Here is a 19059-nt window from a genome sequence, read left to right as displayed (position 1 = left end):
TCCAGCGTTCCAGCACTTACTACAAAGTTGCTAAGCTTGTTCCACTCCACCACCCTATTTGTGAACCGGTTCCTTCCTATCTCCCTCCTAAACCTAAACTTATCCAACTTAAATCCGTTGCGACAAGTCCTATCCTGCTCGGATATTATAAGAACTTTATCTATATCCCCTTTATTGATTCCTTTCACCCACTTAAATACTTCTATCATATCTGCCCGCACTCTTCGTCTTTCTAGGGAATGCAAGTTTAGTTTCTTTAACCTATCTTGATATGTTAGGTTTCTAAGTCCTGGAATCATTTTTGCCATTCTTCGCTGCATCGACTCCAGTGAATTGATATCCATGCCTGTAACTGCGATATCATGAGTTGAAAATAAGAAAATTACTGTACTAGAAAATTTCTAGCTTAGATTATTTAATAATCGAAGTAGTTATTGTATTTGTTGCCATTGACTTAATCTTGTGATTTTTTCTTTGCTAACAATAGGTTAGACAATTCTAAGGCACTTTTCTTCTGTGATATTTCCCTCACAAATGACCTAGAACAGATATTTAATATGTTGGTGGGGTCTAGAGGGAATCACCCCCTGGTTAGGAAGTTAGATAAGGTTAGGTCGGTTTGGTTGGTTAGGATAACTTAGTAATACATGGTTAACATCACAAGATTTGGTTGGTGGCAACAAATGCAATACAATAATAGTTATTCTTGTAGTTTTGGGGTTCTCAACTCCCAATATCTTGGTTATGAGTAAAAACCACCGAAAGTGTCATACATGAAAATTGTCTTGTTTTTTTGGTTTGAATTTATCATTAGCAATATAAAAAAAAATTCCAACATCGAATTATGTTTACTATAAATTGACCAAAATTCCCAAGATTCCATAGGTGCTGACACTTGACATATTAGGGATTCATATACCAGACCTGGTCAGTTTATAAACATAAACTAAAAGCAACATGTAGTCTGTATTGTATAAAGAGTGGTTCACTTCAGTGTAGCTGAACGTGACATATATACTGTACGTATATATAATATACAGTATGGCAGTACTTTGGTTATCATGGCTCGCAGGATTGCTAGTGAAGCTGTGGCAAGACACTGACACTACTGAGTTTATACTTCAGTGTATTGTATAAGCTACCGGTAGGTGGAAAGAAAGGTAATTGTTGATGACATACCTTTTGCATATTTTTCATCGAAAATTATTTTAAAAATGCCTCACTTTCACTATCTTTTGCATCAGACACTGTCGTAGTTTGAGCAAATGTGTTACAATGGGGTTATAGGTATTTCTAAATTAAACTTATCCTAACCTATGGTGATAAGAAGCACAGCAGCCAAAGTTTTGTTAGAAGACCGCTCCAACCTAATCTAAGAAACCTACCTAACTTTATGCCCCAGCATATTAAACATACTGTATAGCACTTACTTAGATATGGTGTAATTTTAGGTTTTTTGTGGACATGGAGAAAATGCTTGGACCGAGCGTCTCGTAAACATACACTTAGCGGAAGGCAAAATCGAGCCGAGGGGCTTAATTATCTACCAAATGAAGCATTTGCCCAAGAAATCAATATCTTGTATGAACTTCATGGTGAAAATATAATAAAATATCCATAAAAACAATTAGCTGTGACAGGTATGTCATCAATATTAACCAAAAGAAGTTCCTTAATCCTTATCCCCAATGTCCTAGTGCGAGAACAATACTTTGCTTGAAAGTTATACGATACTGCTTTTATAAAATGAATATACAATTGGCATTCCCAGATAGTGTAACCTTGGTAGAGTTCACATTACATGTACTATACATTTATGATTGTTGCAAATTATTTGAAACCGAATAAAGCAGTTTGTCATTGGCAGGAGTCCTGTGTAATGTCTGTTATAAAAATCTTAAACACCAGGAAGTGTCCTAGTGTAGTATACATAGCTAGGTGGAACTGTAAGAGCTGGGAAGCCTACTAACATTTATATAATCTCTTAATATGGCTTCCAAGGGTTGACACAGATGTTGGAACTCTTGGTTTATGTCTTTTGAAGCAGTGGTTTGTACCCTGTTCATAGTGAGGGTGTTCTGATGTAATAATTTAAGATTGTGAAAGATATGATAGCCATGTAAAAATTTGTGATAAGTGCTATCACCATATTTTTATTGGATTTGTATCATGGCATATGACTACAGCCTTTTAATCTATAGTATGATATAGTTGCTTAATTTACAAACCCTGTGTTCAAGGATATGAGTACTGTACACATCATAAATTGTAGATTTTTTTTTTAGTTAAATAACAAATTTATTGACAAAGCTTGGAGTACAGTTTGCCTATGTATGTCCACTGAAAATAAGACACATACAGTTTATTGCATTTTGAGTTTTCATTTAGTAATCGGATGAAAGTACTGTACAGTGAACCCTCGAAGATCTGGACTAAAAGGGGGGACCACCTGTCCAAAAAAGCTGGTTGTCCATATCTTCCAGCAAATGTACTAAATGTTTAAAAAGATAAATTTAATATAAAAAGAAACAAAAATACAGTACAGAATATTAAAGAAATTTATCGGTTTATATAGGAAAAACTTTTGTGTTTATTTCCCTCCTGTAGCCACAGTTTTCTTAAATAATATATACAGTACCATGAAATGTAAGGATTAAATAAAAATAATACCAACAAATAAGTTACAAAAAAATACTGTACTGCCAAATCAGTAAATAAAAGCCAAGTGAAAGACTATCACGGTCGCTGCTTCACCATAGTAACGGAGACCAGGTGGGATGTTGGATCCCTAGCAACGCTCCCCACCCTCTAAACTCTGCGCTCTCCTGCCTCCTCACTGAGCCAGCTAACTCATGTGCAAAGAAATGTATATTCCCTTTACCTGTTTGTCCTTAATACAATTATTTCATTTACTTTTTTTCACAGTATGTATGTACGATAGTGTGTGCATGTAACTATGTAAAAATACTTGAAAATACTAGTTGAAAAACAACCTTAACACCGTACAGCTTGGCCCAGTAGCCTGGTGGTTACAGAGACGAGTCTAACCTGGCTACAATGCCATGATCATTCACTATAAAGCACTATTATATCAGTAAATACTAATAATACAGTAATAGTAAATCTAGTGAAATATGGCAGGGGGCAAGGAGAGTTACAACAGCACTGCAGCAGACAACGCTCAACTAGCAGTCACTGCCAGGCGTATGATCGAAATATGTATGGCAGAAGTACTGTACATTTCTTGTACCTAGTCTAATTTTAAAAAGGTGACGGGCACATTGATAAACAAATTATATAATCCATGCATTTACCTGCGATTACATAATAAGAAACATTGTACAGTATCATTACTAGAGTGAATTAGATAATATTCCCACAAACAACAATTGACATCTCTGTTTGTTTCCCACCTCCTCGGGCACCTGTGTCCCGCACCCTGACATCTTAGTTACACGGGCCTAAGATGATCTTTGCTCTGTTTTGGGAATGCTTCTTAGGGAGGCTTCTTAACCCACAGAACCCCAAATTTTTCTTCCAAATATTCCAAAATCCGTATTTACCAGGTTCGAATCTTTGAGGTTTCATTGTGTCAGTAACATCTCCATTGGCCGGAATTGAAATTTGCGAAGAATTTTTCCTGAAAATTTCTCTTTATTCTGGGTTTGGGAACAATTTTTTGATGTAAAAAATCGGTGCATTTTCTGAAAAATTCCAGAATATCTCTTCAATTTTGTTCCTGGTCTGGGAGTTAATTCCAAGGATGAATTTATGCATAATGCAAAAATTTTTCTGGATAACGGGAATGGGAATGTTCAACTGCAAATTTCATGATTTTCTTAATTAAGCCTATAAAATAAGATTATAAACCTTTAAAACAAAGAAAAATTATCAATATTTCATTTTCTTAATACACTCTCACCAAAAACTTCTCGAACGCTATGAGCACTATGCAATCTGAAAAATTAACAAAGAATCTGAAACCATTCTAAGATGACAAGTCCCATTCAGCTCATTCTCACATCCATTGTGCTCAGGTGTTCAAGAATTTTTTTGTTGAGTGTGTACACTCAACAAAAGCAGATAAAATATGTAGCTTGAGTTATGGTATATGTTGGTAGCACTGCTTTCTAGAGTTGCCAGTTGTCACCTAGTAATCTCCCCATTACTAAGACCCAGTCCATGAAGTGTGAGGATTAATGCGCATGTTCTCTGTGAGGGCGGCATCAGTTCCTCTCCCGGTACCATAGGAGGGGTGGTTCTTAATCTCTCTCTGGGGTGTTGGGGAGGAGTCATGATGCCGGGGGGTGGGGGTGAGACTGTTTTGGGAGGAGATTGGCCTCCTCTCTCTTTTGGAGGTTTCTTAATTCTTGTCATTTCCTTTTGGGTTGTTTTTCTTTCTATTTTTTCCGTCATTTTGATTTTAGTTTATCATTAATTTTCTCCAGCACTGAATGAGGTGCTCAGTGGAACACAAGAGGTCTGTGCAAAAATCATGTTTGGAGATAAACAAAGGATAGATAATTTTATTTGGTTTTAAGTCCAGTACTGTACAGTGCAAAATCTTGTGTCATTAAAGTCTGAATAGTCATTAGGTCATGTTTATTTTAGAAGGTCACTGAAAAACAACCAGTAAGTGATTAATAACCATCAATATTTATTCAACAAATGTTAATGTAATAATCACCAGCCCAGGATAGGTGTATGGGGGGGGCTAGTACTCCAGCATCTCCTCCACTACACTTGCTGTGTCTTTGTCTCTCTATGATAACCCCATGATATAGCTTGTAGATGGACAGAATGTAATTCATGAGGACTGCAATGTCTTTGAGAGCTCGACAGTTTTTGTATACTTTGGTGGTAAATCAATGGATAGGAGGTCAAACAACCGAGATTCATAATGTTGGCCCCTCCCCTTCTGTAACTTCACCTTTATGTTGTTACTGTGGTAGGCAATTCTGAATAGCATACCCCTGCTTGTAGTCAGAGGATTAGGTGAAGACTTTGCATCACTAAACTTGATCCCCAGCTCTTGCCACTTTGTAATGGCCTGCTGCATCACAATCAGATCTTTAAAGTTGTCACTCTTCATCTTGATTACATTGAAGGGACAAGTTTTATGACATGCCTTAATGTGTGTGCACTACTGGTCCGTGTTGTAGATGTTCTTAAGGTGTTTCTCCATGTGGCTAAGTGTCTGTTAGGGAAGGTATGAGTGGCCAGGGATCATGAAGATGGGTTTGACCTCCTTGAAGCAGTTTGAGTGAATGAGGTGGATGCAGGTGAGCACAAAGTTGATGATTTTATTTGGCCCAGCACAGTTATCACTAAAGATCACCACATTTTCCACCTCTGGAGGCACTTGGGTGTGTTAACATAGTGGAGGACACAACTATCTCATTAGACCCCTCCTGGCCGTCGACTCATCTCGGGCGTACATGTTAGCCTTGCCCATCTTCACATTATGTGCACCAAAGTTGTCAGTAATATCTCCGTTTGCCGGAATCCCTTAAACCCAGAACTCTCCGAAAGCCGGAATTGAAATTTTCCGGAAAATTCCGGCTTTGGGAACGATTGTCCGGAAAATTTTCCCGATACCTGGGGAGGTTTTTTTCCGGGTTTGAGCGATGAAAATCAGGCACATTTTTTGAAATTCCGATGAAATTTTTCCGTTACCTGGAAAATTCTGGAGAATTCCGGGATGAGAGATATTTTTACCGGCTTTGCGAGAGTCGTCTCATTACCCGGAAATCTCTCATTCCCGGAAGTGTTCTGCACCAATTGTTCCGGCTAACAGGGATATCACTGTACAGTATGTCCAAAGATTGCATTTGTAATATTGGAGCCCAGAGTAGATGCAAGGGGTTAGGAGTGCTTGTTGAAGTTTGGTGGCGATAATACCTACAGTGTCATCATTGTTTGTACAGTAACCCCGGCTCTAGTGCACAGCTTTTTCCCACCTTTCAACTTCATTATTTTCGCTGCATCCTCACGTTGTCTCTGATAATAGCAGGGGTCTGGAAAAAACTATGGTTCCCCCTCCCAAGGCTGCACACACACCCTCACATTCGGGGCTCTCATTGGCTGAGCAAATGATGCCACATCTTTGCATGCCTGTGATTGTTAATGCTCTTTGGTGTATACATCTGTATTTTGCTGAGACCGCGACCTTCTTGTGCCTCGTCTAACCTGTGGAAAATGCCTGAACTTCTATTTATTAAATAAGTTTGTCTCTCTTTCAAAGACGTATCTCCTTTCTCAACCTAGCTAATGTTAGAGAGACTCACCTGGACATGATGTCAAGACAAGAATCTCATTTCTCCACGATTGGTTGATATGCTAGTTTTCCACCGAGCTGCTCACATTCGTTACATTTAAGGTAGCACACTTCGTCTGATGAATTTCTGTGCTACATTGTGTTAAATAGTATTGGCAATGTCTTTGTTCTGTGGATATTACTAGCAGTTACCTCCAGTTAACCTCCAATTTTTATCATGTGGCATAATAAAGAGGTTTCATAATGTGTTATCTTCTCTACAGCAACTCTTCCCCCACGTGGAAAATTATATGGCTTACTATGTTAGTAATTTCTTTAATTTTCTTACTGGATGAGGTCTTGTATTATTTTACACAAGTCGCTGCATCTCGCATCTAAAATTCCTATTTGGCAACTTATTAACTAGGGTGGCATATACTCTTACAATAGCTATATGAATGATACAACATAGTACAGTATATAATACTGTGACATTGTATGGTTTTTGTACAGGTATTCATGTTAATTTCTCTGTATTAACTATACGTGTTATACAGATGACATCGTATTGGTTACACAATGCATCACATAATCAGAAGTACCAACCTTACCAAATGAACACGGCCTCAGTTAGTGATCGTTGCAAAGGCCGTCAGACCCCAGGGTGTATAAGTTTTTGTTGTTGACTGTTCTGTACAGTAAAGAGTCGTCTCCCTCAAATATTCACTTCGATTACAGTATTGTGTATGCAGGTTGAGGGAGTCGGCTAAGATATGGTGCAAGTGTAGAAAATAGATACGTCACAGCACAGTATCACTCTCCTGTTTCTTATACTGCATTAGTGTAACTGTACTTTTCTCACCCCTCCCCCCTCTCAAAGGATTATCGGGACTCCCATAATCCACCCCTGGTTTACACTGGTGAGAGGAATAAACAGAATACAGTAGTCCTGCACTGAAGTATAAATATACTGTATTTTGTTAATTTGAATTCCTTTGTATGTTTTACTATATTTTACATAAAGTATACTGTACTGTATTTGATTTTAGATTTCAGATGCAGACAGAAACCTAGGAAGATTTATATTTAGAAAATTGATAAACTGTACCGTATTATGTTTGGTAATTATAGGTATAATTAGTTGAGTGAAGTACTGTACTGTATTTTGTATTTATCACTGTACAGGTAGGGCCTATAGCTATACAGTACCAGATCTCGTTTTACTGTGAAATAGGATTACTTGTAAGTTTCATGTACTGTACTGTAGTTGACTTTAGTTTTTGTGAAAATGCAATATAATCGCTGTACATAATTGTTTATTATTAAGTACAGGAATATGGGATTAGAGAATTTGATTTTCTTCCTTAAAGAATATTGACGTGCTCTTGTTCAGATTAGGATAAAATACCTGTGTATAACCTATACTGTATTTGGTTAAAATGGTTCAGATTGGTGTGATCCTTGTATTTTACAGGTTTGGGATGTGGTTATTTGTTTTATTAATATTTTGAATGTTATTGTTAATTTAATTTCTCATGGCCATATTTTTCTTTACAGTTGTCGGGGTTGGCTTTGATTGTGATTGGGGGCATAGCCCAAGGTTTCTTCAGCTCATACATAGAGTTCTTCAATGGAAAGTATGAGACACCAGCCATTGGCATTATCATCCTGGGAGGAATCATTCTCGTCATCTCCTTCTTTGGCTGCTGTGGAGCAAAGAAGGAAAATGTTTTCATGCTCAGGATTGTAAGTTAATTTTGTTGCTTTGTATTTTCCCATGTCATTTGGCTTAGTTTCTTGCATACAATATTACAGTAGTGATGTTCAACTTAGTACTCTACCTGGTATTAGTTTCATTTACATGAAAATAAACCACTTGTGTTGACTTACATTGTAGTTATGTTTGATGAAATTGTGTAAACAAAAGGGAGACACTGATGAGGCATAAATAGGCCTACATGGATACCTTGTGGGGAACTATACCTTGGCCCATAAGCCCCACCCCTCGTCTATAGCTACTAATAGCCGATTGGTTCCCCTGAGCATTCTACCTCCCCCCGGACTGTGCGTATTTATATCGACCTTTTTATGATAAATGTTTAAATTTTTCAAACATCTTTGAAGTGCTAATGCATTGAAATCACTTGCATTTTGATAGTTCAGATATTTAACAGTTACAGATAATAATGGGCCTGCTTACCAATTATGAACACATTTAGTTTGAATTTTCTATGAATCAATCGGCTATTAGTATAGAAGAGGGGCGTGGCTTGTGGGCCAGGTTAGTATGGAAATACTATAGTATGTTTTTGTTTAATGCAGAGGAGCTCGTGCTATCTGTACAGCATCATAGTTAGTGCTAAAGTTAACCTTTAGTATGTATATTCCATTCAAAACAGTAAACACACTCTTACTAATGTAAACTGGGGCATTGATCTGTTTTGGGAGTAAACTGTCAACTTAAGTTTATGGCCATCCTGGTTCACACTAATCCTGTACATGTTCCAGTTCTCATACATCATACCGGTATGCATGATGTAATAACACTTAGTTTCATACCAGAAGATAGGTCACTGACCTGTTTTTGTGTACAAAGGGTTCTATGGTGCGTTTTGAATAAATGAAGCCAAACATGGTAGAGTTAGGGGTTACTTAGGATTAGAAGTAAAGGAAATTTCAGGGTCATGGGGTTAAAGTTGTTGGGGATAAGAAATAAAACATAATTTTTAAAACTAAAAATAAAATACTGTACTTTTATTTCGTAATCGATAACCTTCACCCTATCTTGTGTGGTTCCATTTATACAGAATAATCTGTACATTAATGCAACTTGCTACAATCGCTAAGCTTCATTTGCATGATCATGATGTTGAAATTAATAACCCAACTTTCTGGGGAAATGTTGGTCACCTTGTTTTATATGTGATTGGTTCTACATGAAAGTAATATACTATTCATTGGAGTTCATGAGCATAATTTTGTGTAAATCACACAAAATATTTCCAATTAAAAAAATTGGGTTAAATGTCTTCGAGTCAGGCTGGGAAGTTTTTTGTGGATATACTTGTCAAGGCTGGTAACTTCTGAAGGTTACTTCCCCTGATAATTCATGGAAATTTAGTAGCATTGATTTTCCTTGGTGTGGCTTTCTGGAAGTAGTTTAAGTAATTTTGGACACACTTGATATACTGTATTTCCTTCTCTTTGTCCAATCCTCAGCCTTTGCTACCAAATAGTAGTAGGAGGTAAATTTGAGCCAGACTGATGTATTGTTTCCCTTTCTATCGTCTAATGCAGTGATTTTCAACCTTTTTCATCTCAACACAGTGAGCCAGGCACTAAAATGGTCGAGGCACACCATCAGTATTTAAGGATAGATTTGATCATTTAAAAGAAAATGAATGATAAGAATGTGTTCATAATTAAAAAATAATAATAATAATTTATTAATTTTATTTCCAAAAGTATATTATTGATCATGGTTTTCAAAATAATTTGAAAGTTTTGTGCATATTTGTTATTACTACACATTGAAACAAGATGTCATTGAAAAAGATGCCATTCATTAAAAAATAATACGAAACTTTCAGATATACAGTAGACAGTGGTTCTCAACCTTGTTTGCCCCATGCACCCCTTTCACCATATGTCAGAATGTCATTCCCCCTCCTTTCCAAGATTGTCTGCCTCAAAAAGTGCATTCCAAATAATATGCATATAATACTGAAAATCCTTTATTTTTTCCATATTAGTACATATACATTTACAATTTTACATGGATTATTTTTATAGTGGAGTTTTACAAATTAAATGCCAATTGAAAATGTTGATGGATTTATAAAACTTGAATAAAAGTAAAATAGTTTTTTTATTTATAATGAATTACTTAACAGACCAAACTGAAGCATAATGCAATAAACAAAAAGTTCAATAGAATACCAGGATATTGTAAATTTGTAATTAATTTTATTCAGATGAAGATTACAGTCAATGAGAAACCTGTGATTGTTTTTTCTTCGCCAATTCTGGGATACGCGGAGGAGTGCTTGAAAGGGCACAACGCAGGTCATTTTCTACCTCTAATCTACTACGTTGCTTCGTTTTAATTTGCAACAGAGTTGAAAAGCCTGACTCACAAAGATATGTCGACACAAACGGAAGCAATGCACGGATAGCTCTTTCTGCCACTTTTGGGTAGGAATCACACATCAAGGGCCAAAATTCTGTGATTGATTTCTCATCGAAGATATCTCTTGCTCCAGAATCAGTTTTCCCCCCCCCTGAAAACCTGAATTCCCCCCCTAGGGGGAATTCCCCCCTGGTTGAGAACCCCTGCAGTAGATTGTATTCAAATACAAACACGAGTAAAAATAAAAGGCCTTTGTTTACATAAAAATATCAGTGGGAAACCTGTGCTTGGTGTTGTTCCTTGTCCGAGGTTGAGTGGTTGACTGGCAAACCCTCAAGTCCTCCTCCAGTGTTTGAAGCTGCGACCTGTTTTTGCTTTTCATTGTGTTCATGGCAGAGAAGCCAGCTTCACACAGATATGATGTTGAGAAAGGAACAAGTGCTTCAATTGTCTTCTTTGTAATGATAGGGTATTCCTCTCGAAGGGACAACCAGAAAGAGTTTAATGCGCTCCATAAAAGTACCAGTAATATCAAAACGTATCCAAATGCTATTTAAAATCCCGCGGCACACCTACGGATGCTTCGCGGCACATTGGTTGAAAATCGCTGATCTAATGTATTTATTAAATGACATTTATTGAGTTGCTTTGCATACCATACAAGGCTGCTGATTCAGTGACTTGGGCCTAAAATCGTCTCTCCCACTGTCTATCCTTATTTCATAGTAAATTCTGTAGGATAAAAAATAGTATGATTGCCCAGGGCTCATGAACCTTAAAAACAAATGTGACTGGCTGTATGAACCTTCTCGGCCTTCTTTGAATCGCCTTTTGGGGTTGCCATTTCCTGCTGGCCAGTCACCAAGTCTCACATATAGTATTTAAGTATCCAAACCACACAAAATAATTTGTCACTGACTTGCTATTTCTTATTTTTTTTCACAACATGGTAGTCCACAAAACAGCTATCGTTAGCGATCTTCATAGTAAGCACCTCAAGCTGGCCTACACAAGCTTTGAATTTTATCTATTAATGTGTTTTTTATTTATACAAAAGTTCTGTTAAATGTTAATAATTTTTTTACCCTGCATTATTTGATTTTAGTCTTTTAAGCCTTTATTTTAATTTGGAGACACGTGACCTAACCTGTTGTCACCAGGGATGTAATTACCACAATCAATCAATCAATTCTCACCTGTTTAAAAAATAATTTACCTGCTGTTTGCAGATTTAGTTTTACATGATAAAATCATTAGTTTTCTTGTACAGTACAAGATATTCTAATGATATTTAATTAGTATGCCTCAGAAAAATCTCAAAATATAATTTTAAGGAAAATATCATGTTATGTTTTATGTCCAACTGGCCTTTAAATAATGCATCATTCCAGTGTCACAAAATTTCATGCATATGATTAAGTAATAACATGTTGGTACCTCCCTTAAAGAAAGCACATGGTGAAACTTATTTAGACAAACTTTGCTGCTTGTAGATAATTCTTTTATTACCTGTGAAATTTTCAGTTAGTAGCAGGAAACTGATGTTCAAGTTCACCATGCTGAGACTGTACCATTTCTATTTATAGTTTAATGAACACTAGAATTTTCAAGAATGTTTTTTGCTGATCTACAAGGGTGCTTTAATGAAAACACTTTTACTGTGAAATTTAGCTTGAACATGTAAGCAGATTTATTTTAACATCTAAATTTGTGCTCAAACTCTTCCTGAACAGTTTGGTTTCCTGATGGTTATTGTCCTTTTACTGGAATGTGCTGCTGCCATTACTGTGCTTGTCATGAAGACGGACATTAAAAATCTGGTGAAACGTAACATGAATGAAACTATGGACAAATACGGTGACCCCAAAAACCTGGTGACAACGACTTGGGATGACCTGCAGGAAAAGGTGAGTAGGTGTTAAATTTTTTTGTCTACTAAAGGTCTTGAAGTGTAAAGTGAAAGCGGTATCCATAAACCTGACTGCCAGTTGATAGTGAGGATACACCATACTATAAGTTAAACCTTGGTTACTACAGTTGCATAAGGAGGCAGCTTGAGCAGCACACAGGGTTATTTGACTTAAATGGAAAATAAATAATTCTCAGTTTAAATGAGTTTTGTTTTTATATGCCTGTGAAAGGCCTTGAAAGTCGTAGATACAGTCTGGCCCGATGTTATTCCAAACCCCACGATTGTTCTCCATGGCGTCCATGATGTTGAAATTTTTCCAGAAGTTCCTAACTAGGTTTATCCTTCCCATCAATTGCTTTAGTGAGTTTTTTAAAAGTGCACTTTAGATAATATACCTTGAAGTTTGCCAACACACCTTGACTCATTGTGCTCGTTCTTGGGAATATACTCCACTTGCACTCAATTAAAAAGATCATTCGAGTTCACTGGATGGCTTGGTGCATTTTCTAAGAGGAGTAACACTTTGTTGGATATATTACACCTGTCACTATACCTTTCAACAGCAAGGCAAAAATAATTGGTGAACCAGTATTGAAAAGGGCTCATAGTTATTCAAGTCTTGTTTGAATGCCAAATCACAGGTAGATTAGGCTTGATGTAGCCCTTGAAAGCTCTTAGATTTTTGGGGTAATACACGAGTAAGGGACTTTAATTTCATATCGCCAGCAGCATTTCCTCCCAGAAGAAGCGTTAGAAAATCTTTTGAAGCTTTAAATCCTGGTGCTGACTTTTGTTCCTTTGTCCTAGCAGGCATGTACTTTAAATAAAGTCCAGCTTCATCCACATTATACACCACTTGTTCTGGTGTGTCGCTTCCTTAATCAATAATTTTATTCAGCTCGTCAGGATATTTATGTGTCTTCTATATCGGCATTTCTTAAACCTTTCGAACCAACCTTTACTAGCCTGAAAAGGCATTTGCACCTTCCTCCTCTTGCAAATCATTTTATAAACTTTTTGCCTTCTCTTGAATGATTATTGTGTTTACCCGTACTTTACATTGGGTCTGGTCTTTGATCCACACACTCAGGAGTCGTCCCATATTAAGCATCACATCACTTCTATGAAAATACAATATATGGGCAGTTAGAGTAGCTGCTTGAGTACTTGACCTAATTTTGTCTTGCATATTGTACCCACAGTAGATGTAGCAAGCTCTAATGTTTTTACAATCTGGCTAAGTTTTTCTCTGCATCAAATCTCCGTAAAATATCAAGTTTTATATCCAACATAATTCCTTTATGGGCTCTTGTAGCACAACTGCTTTCACTTGAACTTGATGGCCTCTTTTCACTCATCTTGAATAAGGGTAATACGTACTGTACACTGGACAGTCTTGAATAAGATACATAAGTCTTAAATCCAAGAGCTGGGTTCAAGAGATCAAGTGCATACACTGAGAGATAATTGCAGTACCAAACACCCAAATTTAGTGCTGAGAATTTACAAATTTCATGTGGGCAAATTTTCTCAACCCGAGTTTCCGTATTACCTGTATTAGTTTCAGAAGAGTGGACAGTATGCCTACTGTAGGCTCAACTTGTCAGCATTTGCTGGGGAGTACATTAGTAATATACATTTTGTTTTACAATACAGTATATTGTTGTTGTACAGAGGTGTTTGCATAAATAAATACAGCTCTGCGACATGCATCATATACACTTGGGGTGGGGGGGGAGGGTCCTAGTGCTGCATGGAAAATTCCACTGTATTACCTGTGACATATAGCTCCAGTCATACCTCACTTGCCTTCATCTTATATATACAGTATATATATTTTTTTTTTACAAACTTTTAGATAAACTATTCAGGGTTATTTTGGTAAACAAATGGTATTCCTAACTTGATTAAAACTGATTTTATAGATAAACTATTTAGGATTATGTTTTGTAAAGAATGGTGTTTCAAACTTGACCTGCTTTATAGACTAGTATCAACATTTCTTTTTCTTTTTTCATAAAAGAATCGAGTTTCCCGTCTTTTTATTGTGCAAAAATATTTTGTTTAAGGATCATTTATTGGAACAGTTTTGTAGAGAATTTATTCAGAATCATCATGGTACCAAATTCATCTCTTAACACTATTAGAACAGATGCTGTGAATGAAAGTTTATACATGTTTTCTCTAGCCTTAAATATTTTTGCTCGTGACTGCGGTGTGAATGTCATAGGGAGAGTGATTGTCCGTGAGAGATGAGATGATGAGCTGCATAGTTTAAACTCTTGGAACCTTTCCTCGGTGCCAAGAAACATTCCGGAGATATGTCTCCGTTCGAGATGCGTAGTTTTGACTCTTGAAACTTTTCTCAGTGCAATACTGTACAATGCCCAGAAAAATTCCGGCAATGTTGGATTTTTTTGGGGTTTGAGAAAGTCTTCTTGTTACCTGGAAATTTCTCATCCCTGGAAGAGCTCTGTACTAACTGTTTTGTCTAATAGGGATATTGCTGTACGGCATATTTAATTTTTTTTCTCCAATAAGGTTAAACAAATGAATCTGCGTTACTTTAATATTGAACTTCTTGTATAAATTTATTTTTATACTCCAACAGTACTTCTGCTGTGGAACAGAGGACTACATGGACTGGAATGGAACCACTTATGGCATGAATGTGTCTGGCGTACCAGATACCTGCTGTAAGAATATTGTGGGGGGCTGTGGTTATAAAGTGTTTGACAGTCCAAGTAAGATTCCCACCACCATCTACACCACTGGCTGTTTCCAAGCTTTGTCTGATTCAGCTCATGCCAAGTTAGGAGCAGTCATTGGAGGCATAGTTATTCTAGTTTTGTTGCAGGTAAGTCATTTAAAGTATCATATTTTTAGGTGAAATTAAAAAGAAATAATTAGTGTTTTCGGTTTGCAAATGTTATAAAAAAAATCCTGAATGTTGCACCCATGTACTTTTTACCATTTTCAGTTTAGTTGGGTTTGAATATCCCAATGTGGTATCCAATGTTTATAAATGGAGCAATGTGTGGAATAGAGTACTGGTGGTGTAAAGTACATTTATACAATTATTAGTGGTTAGTTCTTGTTATTCACAAATGGATAATCCCCTGCAAAGAATGAATAGTATTGAAGTAAGTGTAGGACCAATTAGAATGCTTAAAGATGGGCAGCCAATATAATCTTTGCTTAGAGAGGAACTGATGTGGATGATGGCTTTATGATTGGAAGGGTAGATCAGGTTAGTGATTATTGTCTGGAAGAATTTGTGCCCTTGCATCCCAATGTTAGTGAGACTACAAGCGAGACTGACAAGGGACGCCACTGTGACTAGTGGCGGGAAATGCAGACTGGGTCCATTTTAGCAGTGGGGGAGTAAACACTGCATTCGGACTGAGAGGAATTTGCCTCATCCGTGAACCATTTTGGAGGGGGGGGGGATCACTAGGCTCAAGATGTTTTGGTCATTAAGTTCATGCTCAGGAATTTTATGAAAGTACAGTAGGGTCAGGATATATTGCGAGATAGGGTCCAACGATGTTCGCTATATATAATTACATGTAATCAATGAGGGAAGATCGGGTTAGGTGCTGGAGACCAAAAAAGGTGACTAAACTTGACTTAACCAGTTCATTTTCTTACTAACTAAAGCACCAATGAACACTAGACTCGGGAACAACGGGCTATTTCAATATCAAGGAACACCAGACTCGGCAGCTGACGCACCATCCTGGAAACACAAGACTCGGCAGCTGACGCACCATCCTGGGAACACCAGACTCGGCAGCTGACGCACCATCCTGGAAACACCAGACTCGGCAGCTGACGCACCATCCCGGGAACACCAGACTCGGCAGCTGACGCACCATCCTGGGAACACCAGACTCGGCAGCTGACGCACCATCCTGGACCATCCTGGGAACACCAGACTCGCAGCTGACGCCGGGAACACCAGACTCGGCAGCTGACGCACCATCCTGCACCAGACAGCTGAACCAACACCAGACTCGCAGCTGACGCAGAACACCAGACTCGGCAGCTGACGACCATCCCGAACACCAGACTCGGCAGCTGACACCATCCAACACCAGACTCGCAGCTCGAAACACCAGACTCGCACGCACCATCCTGAAACACCAGACTCGCAGCTGACGCACATCCCACCAGACTCGCAGCTGACGCAGAACACCAGACTCGCAGCTGACGCACCATCCGGGAACACCAGACTCGGCAGCTGAAGCACCATCCTGGAAACACCAGACTCGGCAGCTGACGCACCATCCTGGGAACACCAGACTCGGCAGCTGACGCACCATCCTGGGAACACCAGACTCGGCAGCTGACGCACCATCCTGGGAACACCAGACTCGGCAGCTGACGCACCATCCTGGGAACACCAGACTCTGCAGCAGATGCCACACTGCCACCCTCACTTGACAATCCCACACCTACATAAACGAACACCAAAAATATTAGTTACAGTATTAAATAATTTCCATTAAGCTTTCCATTATCCTCACTTCACTTTTCACGTCACTAGCAACCCATTTACACTCACCTTAGAAGTCGTAATCTGTGGCAGAGTCGGCTGCTTTCTCGTCACTCACTCAAAGACTGAGCGGGCGAGCATGAATGCTTGAGTGATCAGCTACGGTGGCGCCTCTGGTGAGCAAATCACGCATTTGTTTGCCATGGCGGTAAATTTGAGATACTTCCTGCCCGATTCCCAACGGGGAAAAAAAAAAAATTTGCTATAGGAAAATTTTTACAATTTTGGTAGCCGTGATATAAAAAACTCGTTATATAAAGTCGCTGTATATCCCGACCCTACTGTATTGTTATGCCGAGGCATAATTTAGTATTATAAGTTTTGTGAACTAGGTGTTTTGATTATTTTCTATTACATGCAGCAGTTATTTTGACAAGTTTTGGGAGAATTTTTGTATATACGGGTATTGATGTATTACCTATGTAAGAATTTTCTAGAATTTATTGTATCAGTTTTGTTATTTACTTCTTAATGTAAGCCTCGATCAGAGTAGAACGTTCTAGAACTTGTTAGATGTGTCTGGATGGTGCTAGGATGTTCTGGGGGGGCATCTGATGAGGTACAGTCTATAAACATCCACAAGCAGCCTCGGAAGTTAGTCGATCATTTGTGCTCAGAGTGTGAAGTACAAGCCTAGTGACAACTAAAGATAATTGTTGTGCAAGTATTGTGGAATTGTCATGAGCCATATAAAGTGAAAAGACTAAGACTACAGTAAGTATTAAGGAATTGCACACTGGTAGTGTGCTGACTATACATTTTCAAAGTGAGAATCCCAGTTGTGAAGACATACCCTGTGAGCAGATTTGTGGAGATCTAGTGATTCTTAAAGACGACCACAGCTCACAAGTGTGTTTCTGTGACCTGGTGGAAATCTACCAGCCTGTTGCTTGTCTGTACACTGATATCGATCGCCGGGAAATTACCGGAGACGTGGGACAGCCAGTGGTAATTCGACGACACTTGTGATATATCTACTGCTTCTGTATACACGACCTCACAGCTGGTAACCAGCAGCGGAAGCTGGAAAGTGGCCAAAGATGTTCTTGACAGTATGCTTAGGGTATGGAATAAGACCGTGCACAGTGATGGGAATGGCATATGAAAATTAAACAAGCCTTTTGCAATAAGAGCACATGCAAGGTACTAGAGGCCATGGACTATGGATGTACCGAACCAAAAATTTTGTCGATACTGTTACTCCGATACTGTACTTAAAGTTAGCCGATTCTTTTCCAATACCGATACTAATAGAAAATTATAATTAATTTAGCTAAAAATAATTAGCAAGCTTAATGACGGCTAACTATACGTATGAGATAATATTGGTCGAGTCGCTAGAAACCTTAATTTTATTCGTATTGTAAAATGCATGAATAAATGTGATTGCAATTCTCAAAACCCCCTCCCGCACTCTCCATCACACGCATTGCTACCATCACTTCTTGCCCTTGAGCGAGCAGTAAACAAATGTCAACTGTCGTGGGGTGGAGATGGGTGGGATGTCGACGTCGCATTCTGGAAAATATCACAAAAACTGGTTTTTAGAAATAAATGGCTTTTTGTACAATCCAGAATGCAACGTCTAGCTTTGACTACCCGAGCAGGAGGTGGAGAGGGATGTGACATTGCGTATAAGGCTCTGCTAGTTTAGGTCCAGATAATTATAAACTTGGGAATATTTTCCAAGGGTAAAATGTTAATTTACATATCCCAATTAGGATATTCACTTTATTCTGATGAGAAAGAAGGTCCTGGTTGTGGAGATTAACTAGGTAGGGGAGAGGACCCCAGCACCACCACATGTGAAGCATCTTTCAGAGATAGATGAAGATACTGGTAGCTGTTTTGAAAGGTTTTTGAAGATTCCCTCTTCTTTAATCTGACTGAGGCTCATATGCTGCAGAAAGACCACAGACCCTGCATATTTCTTGGTGTCATGTGCCAAAATTTTTTTGCCAGGGTCTGCTTGACTCCGAGAAAAATATTTTGTCATTTGACTCGGAGACAATTTCTTACCATCCTGTGATGAAAATACATAGGGGCCTCAATTAGGGAATCTGGTTAGCCATTCTTGAATATTCCTAACTGGGCACAATATATGAGGAACCCTTGTCTCATCCATTAGCAGTTTTATCCTGATAGGTGGAGCTTGAAAATCCTTCCTTTCATTTTTTCGTAGAATCTCCGTAGGAAAAAGGGTG

At 38.2% G+C, this 19059-nt stretch overlaps 1 protein-coding gene across 1 annotated transcript in view; it reads left to right on the top strand.

Annotated features, from left to right (window-relative positions):
- Window positions 1-19059, top strand: part of LOC121877699 (CD63 antigen-like) — a 30123-nt gene that overhangs the window by 5818 nt on the left and 5246 nt on the right. Inside the window, exons 2-4 of the mRNA XM_042383523.1 lie at window positions 7814-8002; window positions 12119-12292; window positions 14909-15154. Coding sequence (XP_042239457.1) covers window positions 7814-8002; window positions 12119-12292; window positions 14909-15154 — 609 coding nt within the window. The remainder of the gene's footprint in view (window positions 1-7813; window positions 8003-12118; window positions 12293-14908; window positions 15155-19059) is intronic.

Source organism: Homarus americanus, unplaced genomic scaffold (genome assembly GCF_018991925.1).
Source record: "Homarus americanus isolate GMGI-L3 unplaced genomic scaffold, GMGI_Hamer_2.0 scaffold24523, whole genome shotgun sequence".
Classification (NCBI taxonomy): Eukaryota; Metazoa; Arthropoda; class Malacostraca; order Decapoda; family Nephropidae; genus Homarus; species Homarus americanus.
Note: the sequence above shows the minus strand (reverse complement) of the source record. Positions and strands in the feature narration are given on the sequence as shown.